This window comes from Candida orthopsilosis, assembly GCF_000315875.1.
Source record: "Candida orthopsilosis Co 90-125, chromosome 3 draft sequence".
Classification (NCBI taxonomy): Eukaryota; Fungi; Ascomycota; class Pichiomycetes; order Serinales; family Debaryomycetaceae; genus Lodderomyces; species Lodderomyces orthopsilosis.
In genome coordinates this window covers 264059-282359 of record NC_018296.1, presented here as the reverse complement: position 1 = coordinate 282359, position 18301 = coordinate 264059, and the positions used below count along the sequence as shown (strand labels likewise).

General features: G+C 36.9%; 15 protein-coding genes across 15 annotated transcripts in view; 9 read left to right on the top strand and 6 right to left on the bottom strand. All coding sequences in view use genetic code 12, as the record gives it.

Annotated features, from left to right (window-relative positions):
• The window catches only part of CORT_0C01390 (hypothetical protein), a gene marked incomplete at both ends in the record, with an annotated part of 906 nt that extends 749 nt beyond the window's left edge, over positions 1-157 (top strand). The window contains one exon of the mRNA XM_003868372.1: positions 1-157. This exon is cut by the window's left edge and continues 749 nt beyond it. Coding sequence (XP_003868420.1) covers positions 1-157 — 157 coding nt within the window.
• A 55-nt stretch (positions 158-212) lies between these two features.
• Positions 213-689, top strand: CORT_0C01380 (hypothetical protein; the record flags this gene model as incomplete). Its single annotated transcript, XM_003868371.1, has 1 exon — positions 213-689. The coding sequence occupies one exon, from the start codon at positions 213-215 to the stop codon at positions 687-689; it is 477 nt and encodes a 158-aa protein (XP_003868419.1).
• Positions 690-855: 166 nt separating this feature from the next.
• On the top strand, positions 856-1529 carry CORT_0C01370 (hypothetical protein; the record flags this gene model as incomplete). The annotated part of the gene is made up of 2 exons (XM_003868370.1): positions 856-871; positions 925-1529. The coding sequence occupies 2 exons, from the start codon at positions 856-858 to the stop codon at positions 1527-1529; spliced, it is 621 nt and encodes a 206-aa protein (XP_003868418.1).
• A 49-nt stretch (positions 1530-1578) lies between these two features.
• CORT_0C01360 (Rsm10 protein) lies at positions 1579-2313 on the bottom strand (the record flags this gene model as incomplete). Its single annotated transcript, XM_003868369.1, has 1 exon — positions 1579-2313. The coding sequence occupies one exon, from the start codon at positions 2311-2313 to the stop codon at positions 1579-1581; it is 735 nt and encodes a 244-aa protein (XP_003868417.1).
• Positions 2314-2505: 192 nt separating this feature from the next.
• Positions 2506-3405, top strand: CORT_0C01350 (Trm7 protein; the record flags this gene model as incomplete). Its single annotated transcript, XM_003868368.1, has 1 exon — positions 2506-3405. The coding sequence occupies one exon, from the start codon at positions 2506-2508 to the stop codon at positions 3403-3405; it is 900 nt and encodes a 299-aa protein (XP_003868416.1).
• A 53-nt stretch (positions 3406-3458) lies between these two features.
• CORT_0C01340 (Krs1 tRNA-Lys synthetase) lies at positions 3459-5252 on the bottom strand (the record flags this gene model as incomplete). Its single annotated transcript, XM_003868367.1, has 1 exon — positions 3459-5252. One exon carries the CDS (start codon positions 5250-5252, stop codon positions 3459-3461), a length of 1794 nt encoding a protein of 597 aa, XP_003868415.1.
• Positions 5253-5414: 162 nt separating this feature from the next.
• On the top strand, positions 5415-6395 carry CORT_0C01330 (hypothetical protein; the record flags this gene model as incomplete). Its single annotated transcript, XM_003868366.1, has 1 exon — positions 5415-6395. One exon carries the CDS (start codon positions 5415-5417, stop codon positions 6393-6395), a length of 981 nt encoding a protein of 326 aa, XP_003868414.1.
• Positions 6396-6635: 240 nt separating this feature from the next.
• Positions 6636-8006, top strand: CORT_0C01320 (hypothetical protein; the record flags this gene model as incomplete). Its single annotated transcript, XM_003868365.1, has 1 exon — positions 6636-8006. The coding sequence occupies one exon, from the start codon at positions 6636-6638 to the stop codon at positions 8004-8006; it is 1371 nt and encodes a 456-aa protein (XP_003868413.1).
• Positions 8007-8033: 27 nt separating this feature from the next.
• Positions 8034-10598, bottom strand: CORT_0C01310 (Zcf34 transcription factor; the record flags this gene model as incomplete). The annotated part of the gene is made up of 1 exon (XM_003868364.1): positions 8034-10598. The coding sequence occupies one exon, from the start codon at positions 10596-10598 to the stop codon at positions 8034-8036; it is 2565 nt and encodes an 854-aa protein (XP_003868412.1).
• A 530-nt stretch (positions 10599-11128) lies between these two features.
• CORT_0C01300 (hypothetical protein) lies at positions 11129-11932 on the bottom strand (the record flags this gene model as incomplete). Its single annotated transcript, XM_003868363.1, has 1 exon — positions 11129-11932. The coding sequence occupies one exon, from the start codon at positions 11930-11932 to the stop codon at positions 11129-11131; it is 804 nt and encodes a 267-aa protein (XP_003868411.1).
• Positions 11933-11957: 25 nt separating this feature from the next.
• On the top strand, positions 11958-12224 carry CORT_0C01290 (Tim8 protein; the record flags this gene model as incomplete). The annotated part of the gene is made up of 1 exon (XM_003868362.1): positions 11958-12224. One exon carries the CDS (start codon positions 11958-11960, stop codon positions 12222-12224), a length of 267 nt encoding a protein of 88 aa, XP_003868410.1.
• A 33-nt stretch (positions 12225-12257) lies between these two features.
• Positions 12258-13403, bottom strand: CORT_0C01280 (hypothetical protein; the record flags this gene model as incomplete). Its single annotated transcript, XM_003868361.1, has 1 exon — positions 12258-13403. One exon carries the CDS (start codon positions 13401-13403, stop codon positions 12258-12260), a length of 1146 nt encoding a protein of 381 aa, XP_003868409.1.
• Positions 13404-13482: 79 nt separating this feature from the next.
• Positions 13483-15766, top strand: CORT_0C01270 (hypothetical protein; the record flags this gene model as incomplete). Its single annotated transcript, XM_003868360.1, has 2 exons — positions 13483-14424; positions 14483-15766. The coding sequence occupies 2 exons, from the start codon at positions 13483-13485 to the stop codon at positions 15764-15766; spliced, it is 2226 nt and encodes a 741-aa protein (XP_003868408.1).
• Positions 15767-16040: 274 nt separating this feature from the next.
• On the top strand, positions 16041-16958 carry CORT_0C01260 (hypothetical protein; the record flags this gene model as incomplete). Its single annotated transcript, XM_003868359.1, has 1 exon — positions 16041-16958. The coding sequence occupies one exon, from the start codon at positions 16041-16043 to the stop codon at positions 16956-16958; it is 918 nt and encodes a 305-aa protein (XP_003868407.1).
• A 191-nt stretch (positions 16959-17149) lies between these two features.
• CORT_0C01250 (Srb1 protein) lies at positions 17150-18238 on the bottom strand (the record flags this gene model as incomplete). Its single annotated transcript, XM_003868358.1, has 1 exon — positions 17150-18238. One exon carries the CDS (start codon positions 18236-18238, stop codon positions 17150-17152), a length of 1089 nt encoding a protein of 362 aa, XP_003868406.1.
• Positions 18239-18301: the final 63 nt, after the last annotated feature.

Genomic DNA, 18301 nt, shown 5'->3' with positions numbered 1-18301 from the left:
AACAACAACAACAACAACAACAACAACAACAACAACAACAACAACAACAACAACAACAACAACAACAACAACAACAACAACAACAACAACAACAACAACAACAACAACAACAACAGCATTCACAACAGGCGCAACTTTTGAACCTAAGCTCACCTGATAGTATAGGCTTTCAACCGTTAGCTATACCATCGACTTACAACAACGCTGCTGTTATGCTATCAACTCCAGGAACAGTTCCCAACTCACCAAACTTGGATCCAGTCTCTTTAGGTGGATCCCCTTCTCGATTCTGGTTATCGTCACAAACACCTCCGAGTTCAAGTGCCAATATTTTAAAGACTGGAGCAAACCAACAAGCGCTGTTTCAGCTGCATCATTCAAAACCACAATATATTGTACATAAAGCTGGAAGTGGAGCCATGTATAAAGCAGTTAAGGGAGATGATTCACCCGTTTTGAATCCTGTACAAACGCCAATTGAAGATCCACCCATGACGCCATTGTTTCTAAGTAATACAAACAGTGCCAAACATGTTGATTATTTTAATCACTATCATCCTAATCATAGTGATTTGAAAGAGGAAGAACTGGAAGAGGGGGAAGGAGAAGAGGATTCTATGGGCGAAGAATTTAAAGGTAAAAAGACATTGAGTGAGAACGTGATTCTGGCGAGGAATATATATAGTTAATTCACGGTATAGCATTGTAATAGATTAATAACCTTAATGGGTTAGCAGCAGTTTTCAGAGCCTAGTATCAATTAATTCCTTCATAATCAAACCCTTTGGTTTCAGTTTTGCCGTCAAAAAAAAAAGCCCAAAAATCTCCAGATTCAACTATTTTGCAGCATCAAGAATGTCTACATACGACGGTACGCTAACATGGTGTTATGACTTGATAACCTTATACTAATGCATAATCTAGAGGAACACAATATTACGCGTACGCAACCACAAGATACTCAACGACGAGGTAGAAATCATGATACCTTGAGTGGGATTATCGATTCATTTATCCACTCTCATCAAACAAATCACAACCCCACTTCAATATCCTCTTCCTTAGACGATCGTTTCACAGAATCAGCAACATCCCTCGAATCTTTATCAGCTGCATTAAATCAATTGCGAACTTTGGAAAATTCCCAACTTGCTGATTCATTATTGAACATCTTAGATTCCAACCCAAAACAAACAGGTGTCAATCTGGAATTCCTTGACACTTTAGAACGAGTACCTGTATCTCAATTATCGGATGATGAATTTTGTCCCATATGTACAAACAAATTCAAAGATGACAAGTACCCATTAATTGTGAAGTTACCATGTGGTGTTAAAAACTCTAAACATTTTTATGATTTGGAATGTATTGGACCTTGGTTAATGACAAACTCCACCTGTCCCATGTGTAGAACTAATGTTTTGGAAGTTGAAGAGAATAGGAGGAAACGGATTGAAGAAGAAATTAGAAAAGCTAAAGAAGAGGATTCGGAAGAGGAAGCAGAAGAAGGATGGGATATTTACGGGTGAATTAACACCTCAGCCTAAATTTATATATACATATATACAAGATTCACAGTTATAAAGTTCTCTTAAACTCATCCAATTGTAACAACTCTTTAACTTTTTGAGCAACTGGATCTTCCAACCCTTCATACGCATCAGGCAATTCAAATTCTTCCAATTTAGCCAATTCTTCATTATAATTCAATCCTTCCCTCGCCACAACAGTGGCATTCATATCAACAGTTTGCAACTTGTACCTGTTTACATAACTCAACCATAAATCAACAATTTCCGAGTTAGCATCATATGCAACCAATTGTTTATTATACGTAATTCGATGGAAATTTTGTTTTGTTTTCGCTTGAGCAAAAGGTGATTTAATAACGGTATATAATCTCTTTTCAGTTTTGAGTGAAGTCAATTTCGACATGGGGATACCCAAGTAATAAGCTGCTCGTAATGCAAATTCACCCATACGAATTAAATCATCTTCATTATAACCTTTTAAGCTTAATGTGGCTACTTCATCACCATGAGTTTGTGGTAATCTCAACGGTTTGTATTGTAATAGTTCAACATTAAGAGGAATCGGACGCTTGTGGTTTTCTGGGAATGTGGCGTGAGAACTTAATGTTTTGGGTGAATATGAGTTTTGATTTTGACGCAATTGTGATTGAAATTGTTGAGATTCGAGTTGTTGTTGTTTAGTTTTGGAAATTAATTCATTTGGGGTGAGGAACTTTTGAAGTAAAGTGGTGCGCGTAGTGAATGATCGTATGCCACCCTGTAGCCTATATGGTTGTAACATTTGGTAAATTGGCGATGTCAGCTGTCACTCTGTGTCAGATGGAAAATTTTCAAATACTTATTGGTTTAAAAAGTTGAATTTTTTTTCTTTTTTTTTCTTCTTCCTCAATCACATTGTGTGATTGATTGCAAAAGTAGTGAAAGTGAAGAGAGAGATGCACTACTGAGTTGAAAACGGCATCACGACATTACGATGGGGAAAACAAGTAAAGACAAAAGAGACTTGTACTACCGACGTGCCAAGGAAGATGGCTATAGAGCAAGATCAGCATACAAACTACTCCAATTAGACCAACAATTTAACCTCTTAAGCAACATAACTCGTGTCGTGGATCTTTGTGCGGCGCCAGGCTCATGGTCTCAGGTACTTAGTCATAAACTAGGCTCTAATCCAGATGCTAGGATTGTTGCTGTGGATCTACAACCAATGACTCCTATAGATCATGTTACGACGCTACAAGCAGATATAACTCACCCTAAAACGTTGCAACAAATTTTGGATTGTTTTAAAGATGGTGGTAAAGGTGATGGATTGGCTGATTTTGTATGCAGTGACGGTGCTCCAGATGTTACTGGGTTGCATGACTTGGATGAATACGTACAGCATCAACTTGTATGGGCTGCTTTCCAATTAACTACTTGCATTTTGAAACCAGGCGGATCGTTTGTAGCAAAAATTTTCCGTGGAAGAGATATTGATTTGATGTATTATCAATTGCTGAAGTTCTTCACCAAAGTGTATTGTGCCAAACCTCGTAGTTCGAGAGGTACAAGTTTGGAAGCTTTTATTGTATGTCTAGGATATAAACCAATACCGAATTGGGTTCCCAAGCTAGATTTGAATCAACTGACAGATGAGTTTTTTGAAGGTGCTGGACTTAAACACAGTGAGGATGTTTATGATAATAATGAGGATGATGCAAGGTTGAAGGTAGAATTTGTTGCATGTGGTGATGTCAATGATATTGATTCTGATGCAACTTACTCCTTGGATCTGGATTCTATAACGTTGGATCCTGTACAAAGACCAACTGCTCCACCATACAAGAAGGCACTAGAAATGAAACGAGATGGTAAATTAGCAAGAAGGTAATACAAGATTATATAATTTATCTATTTTTCTAAATAAAAACTATACACGTGGATCTACTTCTCTTCTTCATTCTTCAAAGGTTCTTCACCTTTCAAAACCAAGGCATCTGGTTTCAAAGTTGGGAACAACAAAACTTCTCTAATAGTATTTGAATCAGTCAAAAACATAGCCAAACGATCAATACCACAACCCCAACCAGCAGTTGGTGGCAAACCATATTCCAAAGCATTACAGAAAGTTTCATCAACCATTTGAGCTTCATCATCACCTTGAGCTTTTTGTCTAGCTTGTTCTTCAAATCTTGCTCTTTGATCAAATGGATCATTCAACTCTGTGTATGCATTACAAATTTCCTTAGTGGCGACAAACACCTCGAATCTTTCACACAATCCTGGAATGTTTCTATCTTTTTTAGCCAATGGAGACATCATTTGTGGATGACCAAAGATGAATGTTGGATTGATTGATGCATCTTCTAATTCACCAACTAATTTATCCAACATTCTAGCATTGGTTAATGGTGGTGAACATTCTAAATTATTGTCCTTTAATACTTTTTTCAAAAATTCACCAGTTTCAGCAGTATGTAATTGATCACCAGCTGGGAATTTAACATTGTAGACTTTTTCCAATTCTTCAATCATATTAACTCTCTTCCATGGTCTTGAGAAATCTAAAGTCATGGCTTCTCCTTCTGGGCCATCCGGGTGATAGGTGATTTTGTAATCACCAGTGATTTCCTTAACCATCTCCGAAAACATCATTTCGGTCATGTCCATCAAATCATATACATCAGCATATGCTTGATAAAATTCACAAGTGGTGAATTCTGGGTTATGGGTCATGTCAATACCTTCATTTCTAAATTGTCTTCCAATTTCATAAACTCTATCCATACCACCGACAACCAATTCTTTCAAAAACAATTCTGGTGCAATTCTCATGAACATTTCCATATTTAAATCATTATGATGAGTGGTAAATGGTCTAGCAGTGGCACCACCAGCAATAACATTCAAAATCGGGGTTTCAACTTCAACGAAATCACGCTGGTCCAAAAACTTTCTGATATATTGAATAATTTTGGATCTAACTCTAAATCTTTCTCTACTTGAATCATTCATAATCAAATCCAAGTAACGTTTTCTATATCTAGCTTCTTGATCTTTGAAACCATAATGCTCCGTTGGCAACATGTGTAAACATGGAGTTAATAATTGCACCTTTTGAGCGAAAATTGATAATTCACCTTCACCACCTTTAGCTGGGGTGGTTCTACCTGGATAACCAGTAACACCAATAATATCACCTCTTTTCAAAATATCGTGCATTTCTTCAAAGGCTTCTGGTGAATCTGCATCTTGAGCTTGAGCCATAACTTGAATTTCAACACCATCACCTTTCAAAACATAGAATTTCAATTTGGATCCGGATTCCCTCTTGGTCATAATTCTACCAGTAACTTGAAGAGTAACATCTTTCAATGATTCGCCTCTCTTCAAGTGACTGTACTCCTTAACAAAATCGTGTAATCTCTTGGTGACTTCGAATTTATGAGGATAAGGATTGAATGCAGATGGATCAGCATTATTCTTTTCTCTCAATTCTTCAATTTGACGAGACCTGATCTCGTGGAATTGGTTTGGGTTCAAATCAGCAAATTCGTTCTTCTTTTTGGATGACTTGGCAGAAGTTTGAGCAGCAGCTGGTGCTTTTTGAGCTTTTCTAGCTTCAATGGCCCTTTGCTTTTGTCTCTTTTTTAATTCTGTTTTGGAAACTTGTTCACCAGTGACATCATCTAAGTATGTCTTTTGTACTTGTTCAGCAACTTTATCAACTTCAGACATCGTTAAATATAGTTCTTTTATTGATGAGTTGGAATGGATGTGAAAATTTATTTAATCTGCTAATTAAATTTTTTTCTTGTATGAGTAACCATCAACAGAGAAAAATTTTTCAAATAAGCAATAAGCACAAGAACTGATAAGACAAGCTAACGAAACATCATCATGCCAAACAAATATACTCCTCCTACAGTTAATACTGTTACTTTATCATCATCAGTATTGTTATCATTACTTAGACACACATCAGAGCATTATCCATCCATTTTTTCAGGTGCATTGTTGGGGTTTGAGGATGACAAAACGGTTGATATCACTCATATTTTCCCATTCCCATATCCAGATCAATACGAAGGAGGCTCATTTAAATCTAAGAGTGGAAGTCAGTACCAAAAAGATTTATTAGAAAATTACAAGAAATTGGGCTATGGCGTTGAATTTCAAGGGTGGTTCCAATCCACAATTTCTGGTAATTTTGTCACTAGTCAATTGGTTGAAGCTGTAGCTCAACAGCAATTACAGAATCCAAATGTTTTCATCTTAATCCACGATATGTCTAGTATCGGACAAGAAATAAATTTGAAAGCACTTAGATTGTCCACTGGATATATGAATTCTTATGTCGATGGTAAATGGAAATCAAGAGATTTGGAAAAGAACAAGATATCATATTTGAATATATTTGACGAATTAGAACTTGACGTACAAAACCAATCTTTGGTCAACTTATACTTGGCATCATCTAGACCATCATCGATATCCGAATCGGATTACAATATCGTCAACTTGTTATCCAATTCTAATTCAACTGCACACTTGTTAGAATCATTATATGGACAAGTAGATTCATTCAATTATGACCAAAATAACTTCAACTATTATCAAAGACAATATTCAAAAGAACAAGGCAAGATTCAACAGTGGAAACATCAAAGAAAAGTTGATAATTTAGAGAGAGCCAAGAACGGAGAAAAAGAATTGGATACTGATGAATGGAAGTCACAATTTAAATTACCTGTCGAACCATCAAGACTAAACAACATGCTTTATAGTCATTCAATTGATGTATTGGCAGATGATATTTTAAAGAAATGTGATGAGAAATTGAAAAAGAGTTTTGCTATAAATAGAAAATTAACTTCATAATTTTGTATTATGTTGAATAATGAGTTTAGGGAAAACAGTAGTGAGATGTAGGTGCTGTATGATGTTGGGGTATCCTGTTTAAAGGGTCTGATAATTGTTATTGATACTGCATATAACTCTTGCATCTCTCACATTTCTTTTTGTTGACTCAGTTGCAACAAATTCTTTTACCATATACAAAGATCTTCCTTTTTCGGATCAACTACATATACAACAACAACTATTAGCACAACACTTCAAATGAAATGGGTTCAATCTATTTCGTACCTGATAAAATCATATTTATCTCAACATATCTCAACCACTAATCTACGAATAGCTGCATTTGCTGTCGCCTTATTTTCCTGTCTTGTATCAGGATCAATTTTACTATTCACTTTATTTGGCCCATCTTTTCATAATGTGCTTGGACTTTCATATCTTGAAATAAACTGGATAGCTTCCTTATCAGCAGGTGGGATGTACTTGTGTCTTCCTGCTTTGGGCTACTTATCCGACTGTTATGGCCCATCCGTATTGTCATTTTTATCCGTGTGGTTCTTTGTTCCTAGTTATGCACTCAATAGTTATTTGGTACAAATTGGATGTAGTAAATTGGCATTGTATTGTGGGTCATTTTGTTTGATTGGGTTGGCTACTTCCTCATTGTATTTTTCAAGTTTGTTAACTTGTGCAAAGATTTTCCCCAAACATAAAGGATTGGCTATATCGTTGCCTGTAACTTGTTATGGTTTAAGTGCATTACTTGGATCACAATTACTCAAACTCGGCTATTTTAAAATGATTTATCGATTGGATACAGAGATGTTGGATTTAGTTAAAGTGTTCCGGTTTTTTGCATGGTTGTATTCATTTGTTGGAGTGTTGAGCTTTATATCTAGCTCCATTGTTCTTGTTGAACAGGATGTCATTTTTGATTTAGATGAGACTGATGCTGATGATTCTACTTCTTTATTGCACAACGATTTGACGCCTCAAAGATCAACAAGATCGATTGATCCACCAAATCACAAAAAGAGATTTATTTTATTTTTAAGAGATGTATCCTCATGGGTGCTCTTAATTTCACTCATTATGAATATTGGTCCTATGGAGAGTTATCAAAACAATTTAAGCTCAATTGTTGCCATTTTAGAACCAGTGAAATCAGAATCCAACCTTTCGGATAAAGTCAGTGTGCTAGCCACTTCATCAACCATAGCTAGATTGGTATTTGGCGGATTGAGTGACGTGTTGGAAACTAAAGGGTACAGTTCAATTACCCTCTTATTAGCTTCAGTGGCCTGCGGTATTGGTGGACAATGGTTTAACAATGTTGTACTTAATGGTATATCATACGGAGGAATGTTTACCATTTACCCCACTATAGTTGCATCAGTATGGGGTATCGATATCATGGGCTCTACATGGGGTTCATTTATGGTTGCACCAGCAATGGGCTCTATCATGTTTTCCCTATTTTATGGAAAAATCGCTGATGCTGGTCAAAATGGGAATGATGTAGAGAGGTTACAAATTTATTTCAAGGCTACATCGTTTTCATTGTTTGTGAGTTGTATATTAGTGTTAACAGCTTATAGAATATGGCGCAAAAGGGGCCAGTCATGGTAGATAGAATATAGACGAGTACTATTGTTCTCAGCTTGAGAATAGATTCAATCCAATGGTCGGTAGATCAAATCCGAGATTGTAATTAAGTCCTAGTTTCATATCCTCAGCAAACTTGTTAAATTTCTTGGTCTTTTCAATCCATGTACTAGTTACTGTCTCTTCAGTTTCGATCATTTTCAATTGATCCCATAAATTTTGTCTACCCATTTCAACAATCAAGCCTTCATCACTAAAATCAAATAGTTCTTCAGTCTTTGACAATTGGTAAACATCTAGCTTTTGACTAAATTTTTGCAAAACTTCAAGTGGCAATTTGATTGCAGCTTCTCTAATTGACTGCGAATCGTTGGCATCATACAAGTATTGGAACTGATCACACAATTTTATGGTGATCATATGCATTCCTCTCAACATTAAGGAATACCTATACTTCTTTCCTAATTCTCCAAGTTTTATCGCTTGTGCATGGGTATACACCTTCAACTGATTTTCTAGCTTGAGAAGTATTTCATTTTCAAGGCTCTTTTCTCCTCCATTCTCCTCATTGAATGATTTTAGTTGCATATAACACTTCAACCTCAATCGGATACCTGTAAACACCATCAAATTGAAATGCAAATAAAACTCTGTCAATTTAGCCGCGAGTAATACATTGGTACTCGTATTGGCACTCAGGAATATATATGTGTTTAAATCACCCAAATCTTGTAATAAAATCGTTGTCGTTTTGATAAAGTATTTAGACAGCAAAAGATGATTTTCTTCGCTTTCGTGATACAAATGTAAACAATAGTATGTATAAGCCATGAAAAGCTTTATTTCCATGTAAACTTGCATCGTGAAAATACCAATGCCATCAACAAGTGGTTGATTAAATAATGGCTTTACATTGCCACACGTTTTGGCTAATATCGCCTCCAAGCCTTCAAGTATCCTAACCACTTGCTCCACTTGGAAAGTATCACTAGCAATTAAATGGTAATCTGCCAATTTTCTGCACATTAGGTACACATTGTTTGATTGATGAAAAGTATCAATAATAGCTTGTTCCAATTTGAGATCATAGCAGTTTGCGGTATCAACCAGGAATTCAGGTAAGGGACAGTCATATGTATTGACATCCGTTGACAAAACAGTTCCAAAAATTGCCGAGCAAGCAACATCCATTCGAACAACATAGTGCCATATCTTTCGACGCAAGTTTTGCATTTTTGGAGACTGATCTTTGAAGCAAGATGGATCTCTATTTAACCCTAGAGCATAGCAGAGTTGAACAATTGGACCCAGTTTCATCTGTGCGGCACTTCCGGTCAAATAAGCTTCGGGTGCAACTATTACGTAGGATCTAAACATTAGCCCTGCTTGAACAACAGTCAAGCTCTGCCGACAGGTGAAATCAAACTCTTTCATAATTGTCTCTGCTGCTCTTACAGCGTCATACGTCACAGTATACTGACTTAGTGGTGAGATGCTGTTCCCGTTCAAGTCCCACAAAGACAAATATGTCGCTCTTAGTATAATCAAATGCATTACTAAAATCGCCAAGTCGTCAGATGAATCGACATTTGGAAACGTATTGATGTAGTCATCGTTAAGTTGGGGCCCCAAAATTCTACTCAATGCTGACCTAAAATCCTGTTCATCAATGATTGGCATGAATACGTAAATCTCTTTGAACCAGAGATCAAGCAATTTCTTACATACCCATGCTGGTGGTATTAAACTAAAGTAACAAGCAATTGGATCTCTCCAGTCCACATCGGGGGTAGTGAATTGTAATCCATAATGATTCGAAGCAATCCTCTTTTTCAATTCCTCAGTGTTTAAAGTTTCTTCTCCTGGACGTGGAATGTAATATTCGCCGAGTACCATTCGAGCTTTCTCTTTAACCTCTCCTAATCTAACTGTATTGAGTTCACAAAGCATTAAGGATGATGTAAGCAAATGACCATCTTTCTTGCCATCTCGAGCCAAAAGATTATATAACAATTTAGAACCCCCTTCACGTCTCATCAAGAGCATGTATGGGAAGGGTCTATCTGATAAAAGCAAAGGTTTACCGTCTGTAAAACTGTAAGTAAAATTTGTCTGACCAGATTTTGGCTGTGTTGTTCTTGGCCATGTAGTAGCGGGAATTGAATTCGGTCTGTTCTTATTGGACGATTGCTCGGTCTTTAATTGAATCTCTAGTTCTTGTATTCTTTGTTTAAGCAAAAGCACTTCGCTTAAATCAGGACTCAACCCGTGCTCATTTTCTTGGAAGGAGACTGGTTGAGCAATATTTGTGTCACCCGAGGAGTTGGAGCTTTTAAAAGATACTGGTGGCACATTGTTCGCTGATCTCCACTCTCCCCATTGTCCAGCAGTAGGTACAGCACCTGAATTTGTTGGCGGTATTTCGGCAAGCCCAGTGGACTCGGTAGTGGTTTGTCGAGATTTTGATTTGGCGGCTTCCATTGACTCTATTGCCAACGTGTACAGACATTCTCTTTTTAACCGATGGCATGTTTTACAAGGCTGTAATCTGTCACATTTAATTTTTCTTCGACGACACCTGTCGCAACTCAATACTTTTCTATTCCTTGTTTGCATTTGTGAAGGTTGGAAGAACAGGAATCAACGATGTTTGAAATGAATAAGAATTTTTACTTTGTCTTCTCTTTCGCCTGTGGAATACGGAGTTAAAATATTTTTTATTTATTCTTATTTTTTTTGTTTCGTAGAATTTGTTTTGGAGACGAACTCCACAAAGATTGTACCCATTAGTTATTAATTGAAAAACAGACATGTCCGACACAGGCTACATCTAATCACGTACTAATTAGAAATTTTCAACGACAGTTTAACTCCGAATTCAGCCAACATAAACTCCTCCGTCTATTGTTTAGATTGCGGAGATTATTTATGGATGGAATCTAATGACTATCTCCGCTGAGAAAAAAATCCATCAAACGTCTTCCATTCGCTTTAGTTCAACTTCCTCGGTAAACGGAATTTAATGCGCCACATACATTTGTTTTAGATGCATCATTATATAGATCATTAAATGCAGTAGTATACATATATCTATTTAGTGACTACATAGAGCGTATTACCTATATCAAGTTGTAACGCCTAATTCTCTAAATTTCAAATCCCCTTAATTTCACTTGTTTGTCTTTGAGGATTAGTACACCATCTCGTATCAAAATTTCCATTATAGTGTTTGAATCCTCCGGAAGATTCGCCCATTCGGTGGTCAACAAATTGTCAAAGAAGTCACTTAGTGTCCTAACCTTTTCCCGTACTTGTTCTTTATTGTGAACTGATCCTGATGCACGATCGGAAATTGCTAGATATTTAATCAAAACCTTCTTCAAGTAGCCGAAAAGTGTCTTTTGTAGTTCCAACGACTCGGTCACTTTTGAACCCAATGGTGGCACAAACTTCAAATCCATTAGCCCACTCAAATCCTCAATCTGTTGTAGTCGTTGTGCCTTGTGCTTCTTTAATTCAGTTATGTTTTCAGTAAAATCAAATTCCACGTTTGCATTCTCCTCATATGATTGTACTATCTCCTTCCGCTTCTCTTCAATCATATCCTCAAGAATTACTGAAGTTGCTGCTGTTGCTATAGTATCATTTTTATCAGGAGTGTATGGAACGTTTCCGTATGATGCATACAAAGCGATGATTTGCTTCTCAATTGATGTTGACTCCTCTAAAGTTGCATCAAATGATCTTATTGCTTTCTCTGCTTGTTTTGTATGATCTTGGACACGTTTGAGATCTTTACTTAGTCGGTTGAGGTATGCCTCGTCTAATTCATTTTTTACAGGGGGGCGATTCAATACCTTGATGAGCTTCTCCATGCCAATCAGTTGAATAGTGAAGCAAAGAGAAAAAAAAAAAAGGAAATTGAATTTTGAAAAATCAAGAGTTACCATCAAACTATTTTAATAGCATCAGAAAATGTCAACTATATCACCTTCAGCATTACAAAATCTCGATCCAGAAAGCAGAAAAGAGATGATGCAATTCATCGAAGCTGAACAATCAAAGTCAAAAGTCCAATCATCGATACATAGCTTCACCGACATGTGTTTTAAAAAATGCAACAAAGATAAACCATTAACATCACCAACTTTGAATACCGAGGAAGAACAGTGTTTGGTAAATTGTTTAAATAGATTTTTGGATACAAATATTAAAGTAGTGGAAGCCTTACAAGGTAAATAAAAAGGTTGTGAGTTTCTTGTTGAATTGATTTTACTATGTAATCTTGTTTATAGAGTCCTGTATATCTTCAAAATCAGATAATTTAGCACAGACTATAGATAACTGCCTTAAGGATGATAAGTTTCTTTGTATGCTATCGGCTAACTCGTCAATGTTGTAAATCTCAACTCTCTTTCTTAGTATGTAGTACGCTCCCAATAAGTCATACACGAATGTATACACCAACGGTGATTCGAGCTGTAGTATATCGTTCTCCACATCTAAAGCATGCTGGATAATCGATGGCAGTTGTTCCAAAATGCCAATATTGGTAATGATTTGATTTAGCGTGTAGAATATTTTAGATATGCTTATTAGGACACTGATGCCAATATGACTGATGCAAATTCTTAATTGATCTAAAAGAAAGGTTGATAACATGGGGTATTTAATGACATAATTTATGGACAGTAATATAGTTGCAATTGTTTCAATGAAATTCAAATCAGTGCCAAATTCCGTATCGATTCGATAAATGCAAGGATACGACACTGTCAATAACAAAAGTGAGTCTTTCTCAGGGGTGATACTAGGTATATGGTTCAAACACTTTGCCAAATTTTGTCGTAATGGTTCTATTAGGTTCATTATAGAGGGTGTGTTGTGAATCTTCAAGTGTACCAATAATTTGCATGCTTGGATCTTGGCTGGAATATCAAATTGCAAACTGTCAATGATGAGTAATAATATCAACTTGCAAACTTCCTTATCTTCATTCTTTGTGGCCCCAATCAAAAACCATGCTTGAGCTAGAGGAATTGCATCAAAATTCTGTTCTTGAAATGAGAGTCGAGGCTTCAAAGCCAGCTGTTTACCTCTCCCCCATTGTGCTAACTTTTCAATCTTTTTTAACCTAGTACAGAAATCGTCTTGGATGAATATAGAGAGGTACTGATCAATGTCTCTTTTGCGTATAATTGACTCAACAATCTGTGCATTGGCTTCGGAACACCACGGCAAGTTTGGATTTGCATGCAATGATATTGCTCGTACAATATCTAAATTCCAATGTGTCGATGCTTCAAGATCTAAAAGATCCTTGTGATACTTTTCTGGAGGTTGCAGTACATTGTTTAGATTCCGTAGTATTTTACCAAAGTCATTCTCCTCCGTAGTGTCTGATATCTCGTCAATCTTCATAGTGGGTATTGAAAGATGCAATGAGGCTGAAAAAAATTACAAACCCCAAAATATAAACTACCCTCGACTTCCATCGCTAATGAAGAATATCATCCAATTGTCCAAAGAGGTTAAGAATGCACTCAATCTTAAAAAGCCTATAGTATCACTTGAGTCAACCATCATTTCACATGGTCTCCCCTACCCACAAAACCTCGAAATGGCTAGATCAGTTGAAGAGATTTTACGAGATCACAAAGTAACACCGGCTACTTGTGCATTTATCAATGGGATACCTCATGTAGGATTGTCGACGTCACAAATACAACAATTTGCTGAATCTCCTCGTCATTCAATTACGAAAGTGTCTCGTCGTGATATAGGTTTCGTAATGGCTAATAAGTTGAATGGTGGTACAACAATTGCCCTGACAATGATTTTATCACATTTGGCAGGAATAAAGTTTTTCGCAACTGGTGGATTAGGTGGTGTGCATCGAGACGTACCGGGACAATTTTCAATGGACGTGTCTGCTGATTTGACGGAGTTGGGACGTACTCCAGTCAATGTGATTTGTGCTGGACCTAAATCGATTTTAGATATTGAAAAGACATTGGAGTTTTTGGAAACTCAGGGAGTGTTTGTTGGTACATACAATGAAGATAAGAAACCAACTCTGGAGTTGAAGATACCGGGGTTCTATTGTCGAGAGTCATCTGTTGCATCGCCATTTGGATTCGATAGTTTTGCTAATGCGGCGGACATTGTACGTAATCAGAGCTTGATGGGTTTACAATCAGGAAATGTATTTTGCATCCCGCCACCAAAAGCAACTGCATTGGATTCTCAGTTTATTAATGATGTAATTGATAAGGCAAATGAAAAAGCTAGGAAGAAAGATATTTCGGGTAAACAATTGACTCCATTTTTGTTAAATGAAATAGCTCAAGAGACAAGGGGGAAATCAGTTGATTGTAATATCAGTTTAGTTAAAAACAATGCTGAAGCTGCGGCACAAATTGCCACAGAATATTACAAGTTGGTATGTTGATGGAAGAATTGCATTTACAATGGACAAAAGTACTGACAGTGTTGTGTAGGAGAATTCGATCCACGAAGACCAGGTCGACAAGCGAGATGCTGTACCTCGAAAAGAAGAAATAAGTGAATCCAAAAGTGACATGGATACTCCAAGAGGAATTGGCCAAGCTACCAATCTATTAGTTGTTGGATCGGTTGCACTAGATACAATAAGTACAATCACAACCAAAACAAAGCTCAAAGACTCAAACATTGGAAAAATCACAAACTCTATAGGAGGAGTCGGATATAATCTAGCATTAGCAAGCAGTTATATCTCCAACAACACAAAGCTCTTCTCTCGCGTGGGTAATGATTTTGCAGGCGAGACAATACTTCATCGAATTGCAAAAGAAGGTATTGTTAATCTGAAGTTTACTAAAGGTTTAAGCAATAGTGCCCAATACTCATGTGTGCATGATTCCCAAGGCGATTTAATTGTTGCATGTGCTGATATGTCTATCATTGAAGAACCGGAGTTTCTGAAACAAGTGATTGAAGAAATTGAACAAACTCAACCTAAGATTGTTCTCATGGATTGCAATTTGTCCATGGATTCAATGAGCAGTATAATTGAGCATTTTCAGGGTAAGAGTAGTGCTCCCGATTTCATTATTGAGCCAACATCATATATCAAAGCTAAGCGCATATCAGGAGTTGAGTTTGCTACATTTCCCAATAACAAAATTCAGCTAGTCACGCCAACAATTGAAGAACTAAATACCATGTATGAATCAATGGAAAAAAGTGGGCAATTTGATCTTGACCATTGGTTCCCCATTCTTGATGCCATGAACATCAATGCATCGATGAGAGATAAGCTAGTTAAACTTGATCCGAAGTTATACGCTAGAGGGGTTTTCCAACAATGTTTCCATCTTTTACCATTTTTCCAAAACATATTGGTCAAATTAGGTGATCGAGGGGTCATGTTGTTTAGCCTAGTGACCAATCACAAGGACTTGAAAAGTATACCAACTACTTCTCAGTATAAACCAACTGGGACAGTAGTCAATGATTTTGATAGTAGATTGGGAGTTGTGGTGGAATACTTTGATATCCCAAAACAAAATTTGAATTTGTCGGTGGTTAATGTGACTGGTGCTGGTGATACAATGGTGGGGTATTTATCGGCGAAATTAGCTACCAATTGTAACAAAGATGGTGTGAATTGGTTATGTAGTGAAATTCAATCGTGTGAGCAAGTGTGGATGAAGTGGGAGTGTATATATAAGGCACAATTGGCTAGCGGGTTGACCTTGATGAGTGACAAGTCGGTTAGTGAAAAAATATCAGATTTATAGACATTAGAACAGAAATATTTACAGGAATTCTATACCAAAGCGAGTAGGATCTTGTGCGTTTTGTTGTGTAGGGCGATACACTACTTACCCAAGCTGTATACTGTGTAAGTCTTTGTGTGTGTGCGTGAATTTCAATGGTAGCAATCGGCCCCAAAAAAGGGAAAAACAATCCCTTCCTTTCTTTTCCCCGGTTACTAAAAAATTCTTCGCAATCAATTATCACCTGCTTTTTCTCCTATAACACTTCAAACCCCTATATACCCCTACAAAAGAAATGTTTAAATCCTTTTTGAAGACCAAGCCCGTGAGATACGTGCCTGCGTTAGCCGTATCGGCATACGCCATAAATTACCAATTGAACCAACTTCATAACCAACAACACAACATTATCCATTCAGACACCCAACAGCAGCAACCAGCGTCAATTGCTCATGATGTAGGTGACCCAATTCGTAAACCGTTCCGTACATTTACCGATGAAATAGATGTTGACAATTCCATATCGTCATTCCCCACCGTGATCCCCCACGCCGAATACTCGCAGGAACCATTTGAACTTGTGGGCCATGGGGTTCGATCAGTGACATTTATTGGGTTCAAAGTCTACGGAATTGGAATCTATATTGCACAACACGATATTCCACAAACCATCAAAATTCTCAAGGAATTTTCCATTAATAACCCAGCTTTACCCGATGATGATTCCCTTGTTGGTGTTGCCAAAGCCATTATTGATAATCCATCCGAATCCGATCAGGTAGCTTATGATTTGCTCGATAATGGCGTTCGATTCCTTGCGAGGTTGTCACCAGTAAGAAACACTGATTTTAATCATATGAAAGATGGGTTAATTAAAAGTATCTTGTCGGGACATAAAGATGTAGATACGAAACAACTGTTGAATCAAGGTTTGGATGAGTTAAGGGCGATTTTCCAAGGATGGAGAGGATCGGTTCCTAAGAATGATGTGTTGGTGTTGGAGATGTTGCAAAATGGTGAGTTGGGCTTAAGTTATGAGAATCAGAAACTGGGTGAGGTAAAGAAGATGGGTGTGGTGGGTAATCCGTTGATTGGCAAGACTTTGATGTGGAAATATCTTAGTTCTACTAAACCATTGAGTGAATCGTTGAGGGAAAGTTGTACTGCTGGATTTAGTGCCATTTTGGATCATTATGGAAGTGGAAAAAATTAGGGGAGCTCCACTTACATCAATCACTTCTTTTTCGTACAGTTTATAGATTGATTTAAAATGACATCTTTACGTTATAGTCGTGTACTGTAAATGTAAACAAAAGTATCAGTTCTAAAGCTCCTCAGTATTTCTCTGTAATTAGTAATTTTATATTGTCCCTAAACACCTAAATTGTTAGAATCACTTTCTCTCTACATAATAATAGATTCTTGTTCAACATTTGATGAGATAGATTTGTGAGGTAAAACTTTTGCTCCATTAACATAGATTTCATTCTTAACTTCAACATCATCACCCAATACAGTAACACCATCAGTTCTTGCCCATTTACCAATTCTCGAATTCCATCCAACAATGGTTGAATTAACCCAAGCATGATCATTAACTTTTGAGTTGGCCAAAAGAACTGACCTTTTAATTCTAGCACCCTCACCAACAACAACATTAGGACCAATAACTACATTTGGTCCAATTAAGGCACTTGGATGAATCTTGGCCGATGGATCAATAAGAACATTGCCATCTTTAACAAATTTTTCAGTAGATAATCTTTCTGGATGTTTTCTGGATAATGAAGTCAAATATAAACAAGTTCCACTAAGGAAATCTTTTGGTTGACCAACATCCATCCAAAATCCTTCTAAATCAAATGAATACAATTGTTTTTGTTCCACGAGAATGGGGAAAGTTTCTTTTTCAATTGAGGTTGGTTTCATATCAATTAAATCAATAACTGATGGATTCAAGATATATAAACCAGCATTAATTCTATTACCAACAAATTCAACTGGTTTTTCAACAAATCTGTCAATCAAATTGGGAGTATCTCTATCGTGGACAATAACACCATACTTACTTGGCTCATCGACTTTAGTAGCAACAATAGTACCAGCAGCACCATGAGCTTTATGGAAATCAGCCAATTCCTTGAAAGGATACTCACAAATAACATCACTATTCAAGACAAAAAAGGGAGAATTATCTTTTTTCAATACTTTTTCGGCCAATTTCAAAGGACCAGCAGTTCCCAAAGGCTCTTCTTCAACACTAAAAGTAATAGATACACCGTACTCTTCTTCATATTTCTTCAAAGTAGAAACCATAACTTCTGGCCTATAGTTGACAGCCAAAACAATATCAGTGACACCAGCAGCAGCCAAAGCTTCAATTTGATGCAAAATCATGGGTCTGTTACCGAATTCAACCAATGGTTTAGGCAAAGTTAAAGTCAATGGTCTTAACCTAGTACCATAGCCTCCGACTAAAATCAATCCTTTCATTTTATGAGTAGTTGTAGTAGTATTAGTGGTTGTGTGTAGATGGGGAGAAACGTAAGTGAATGA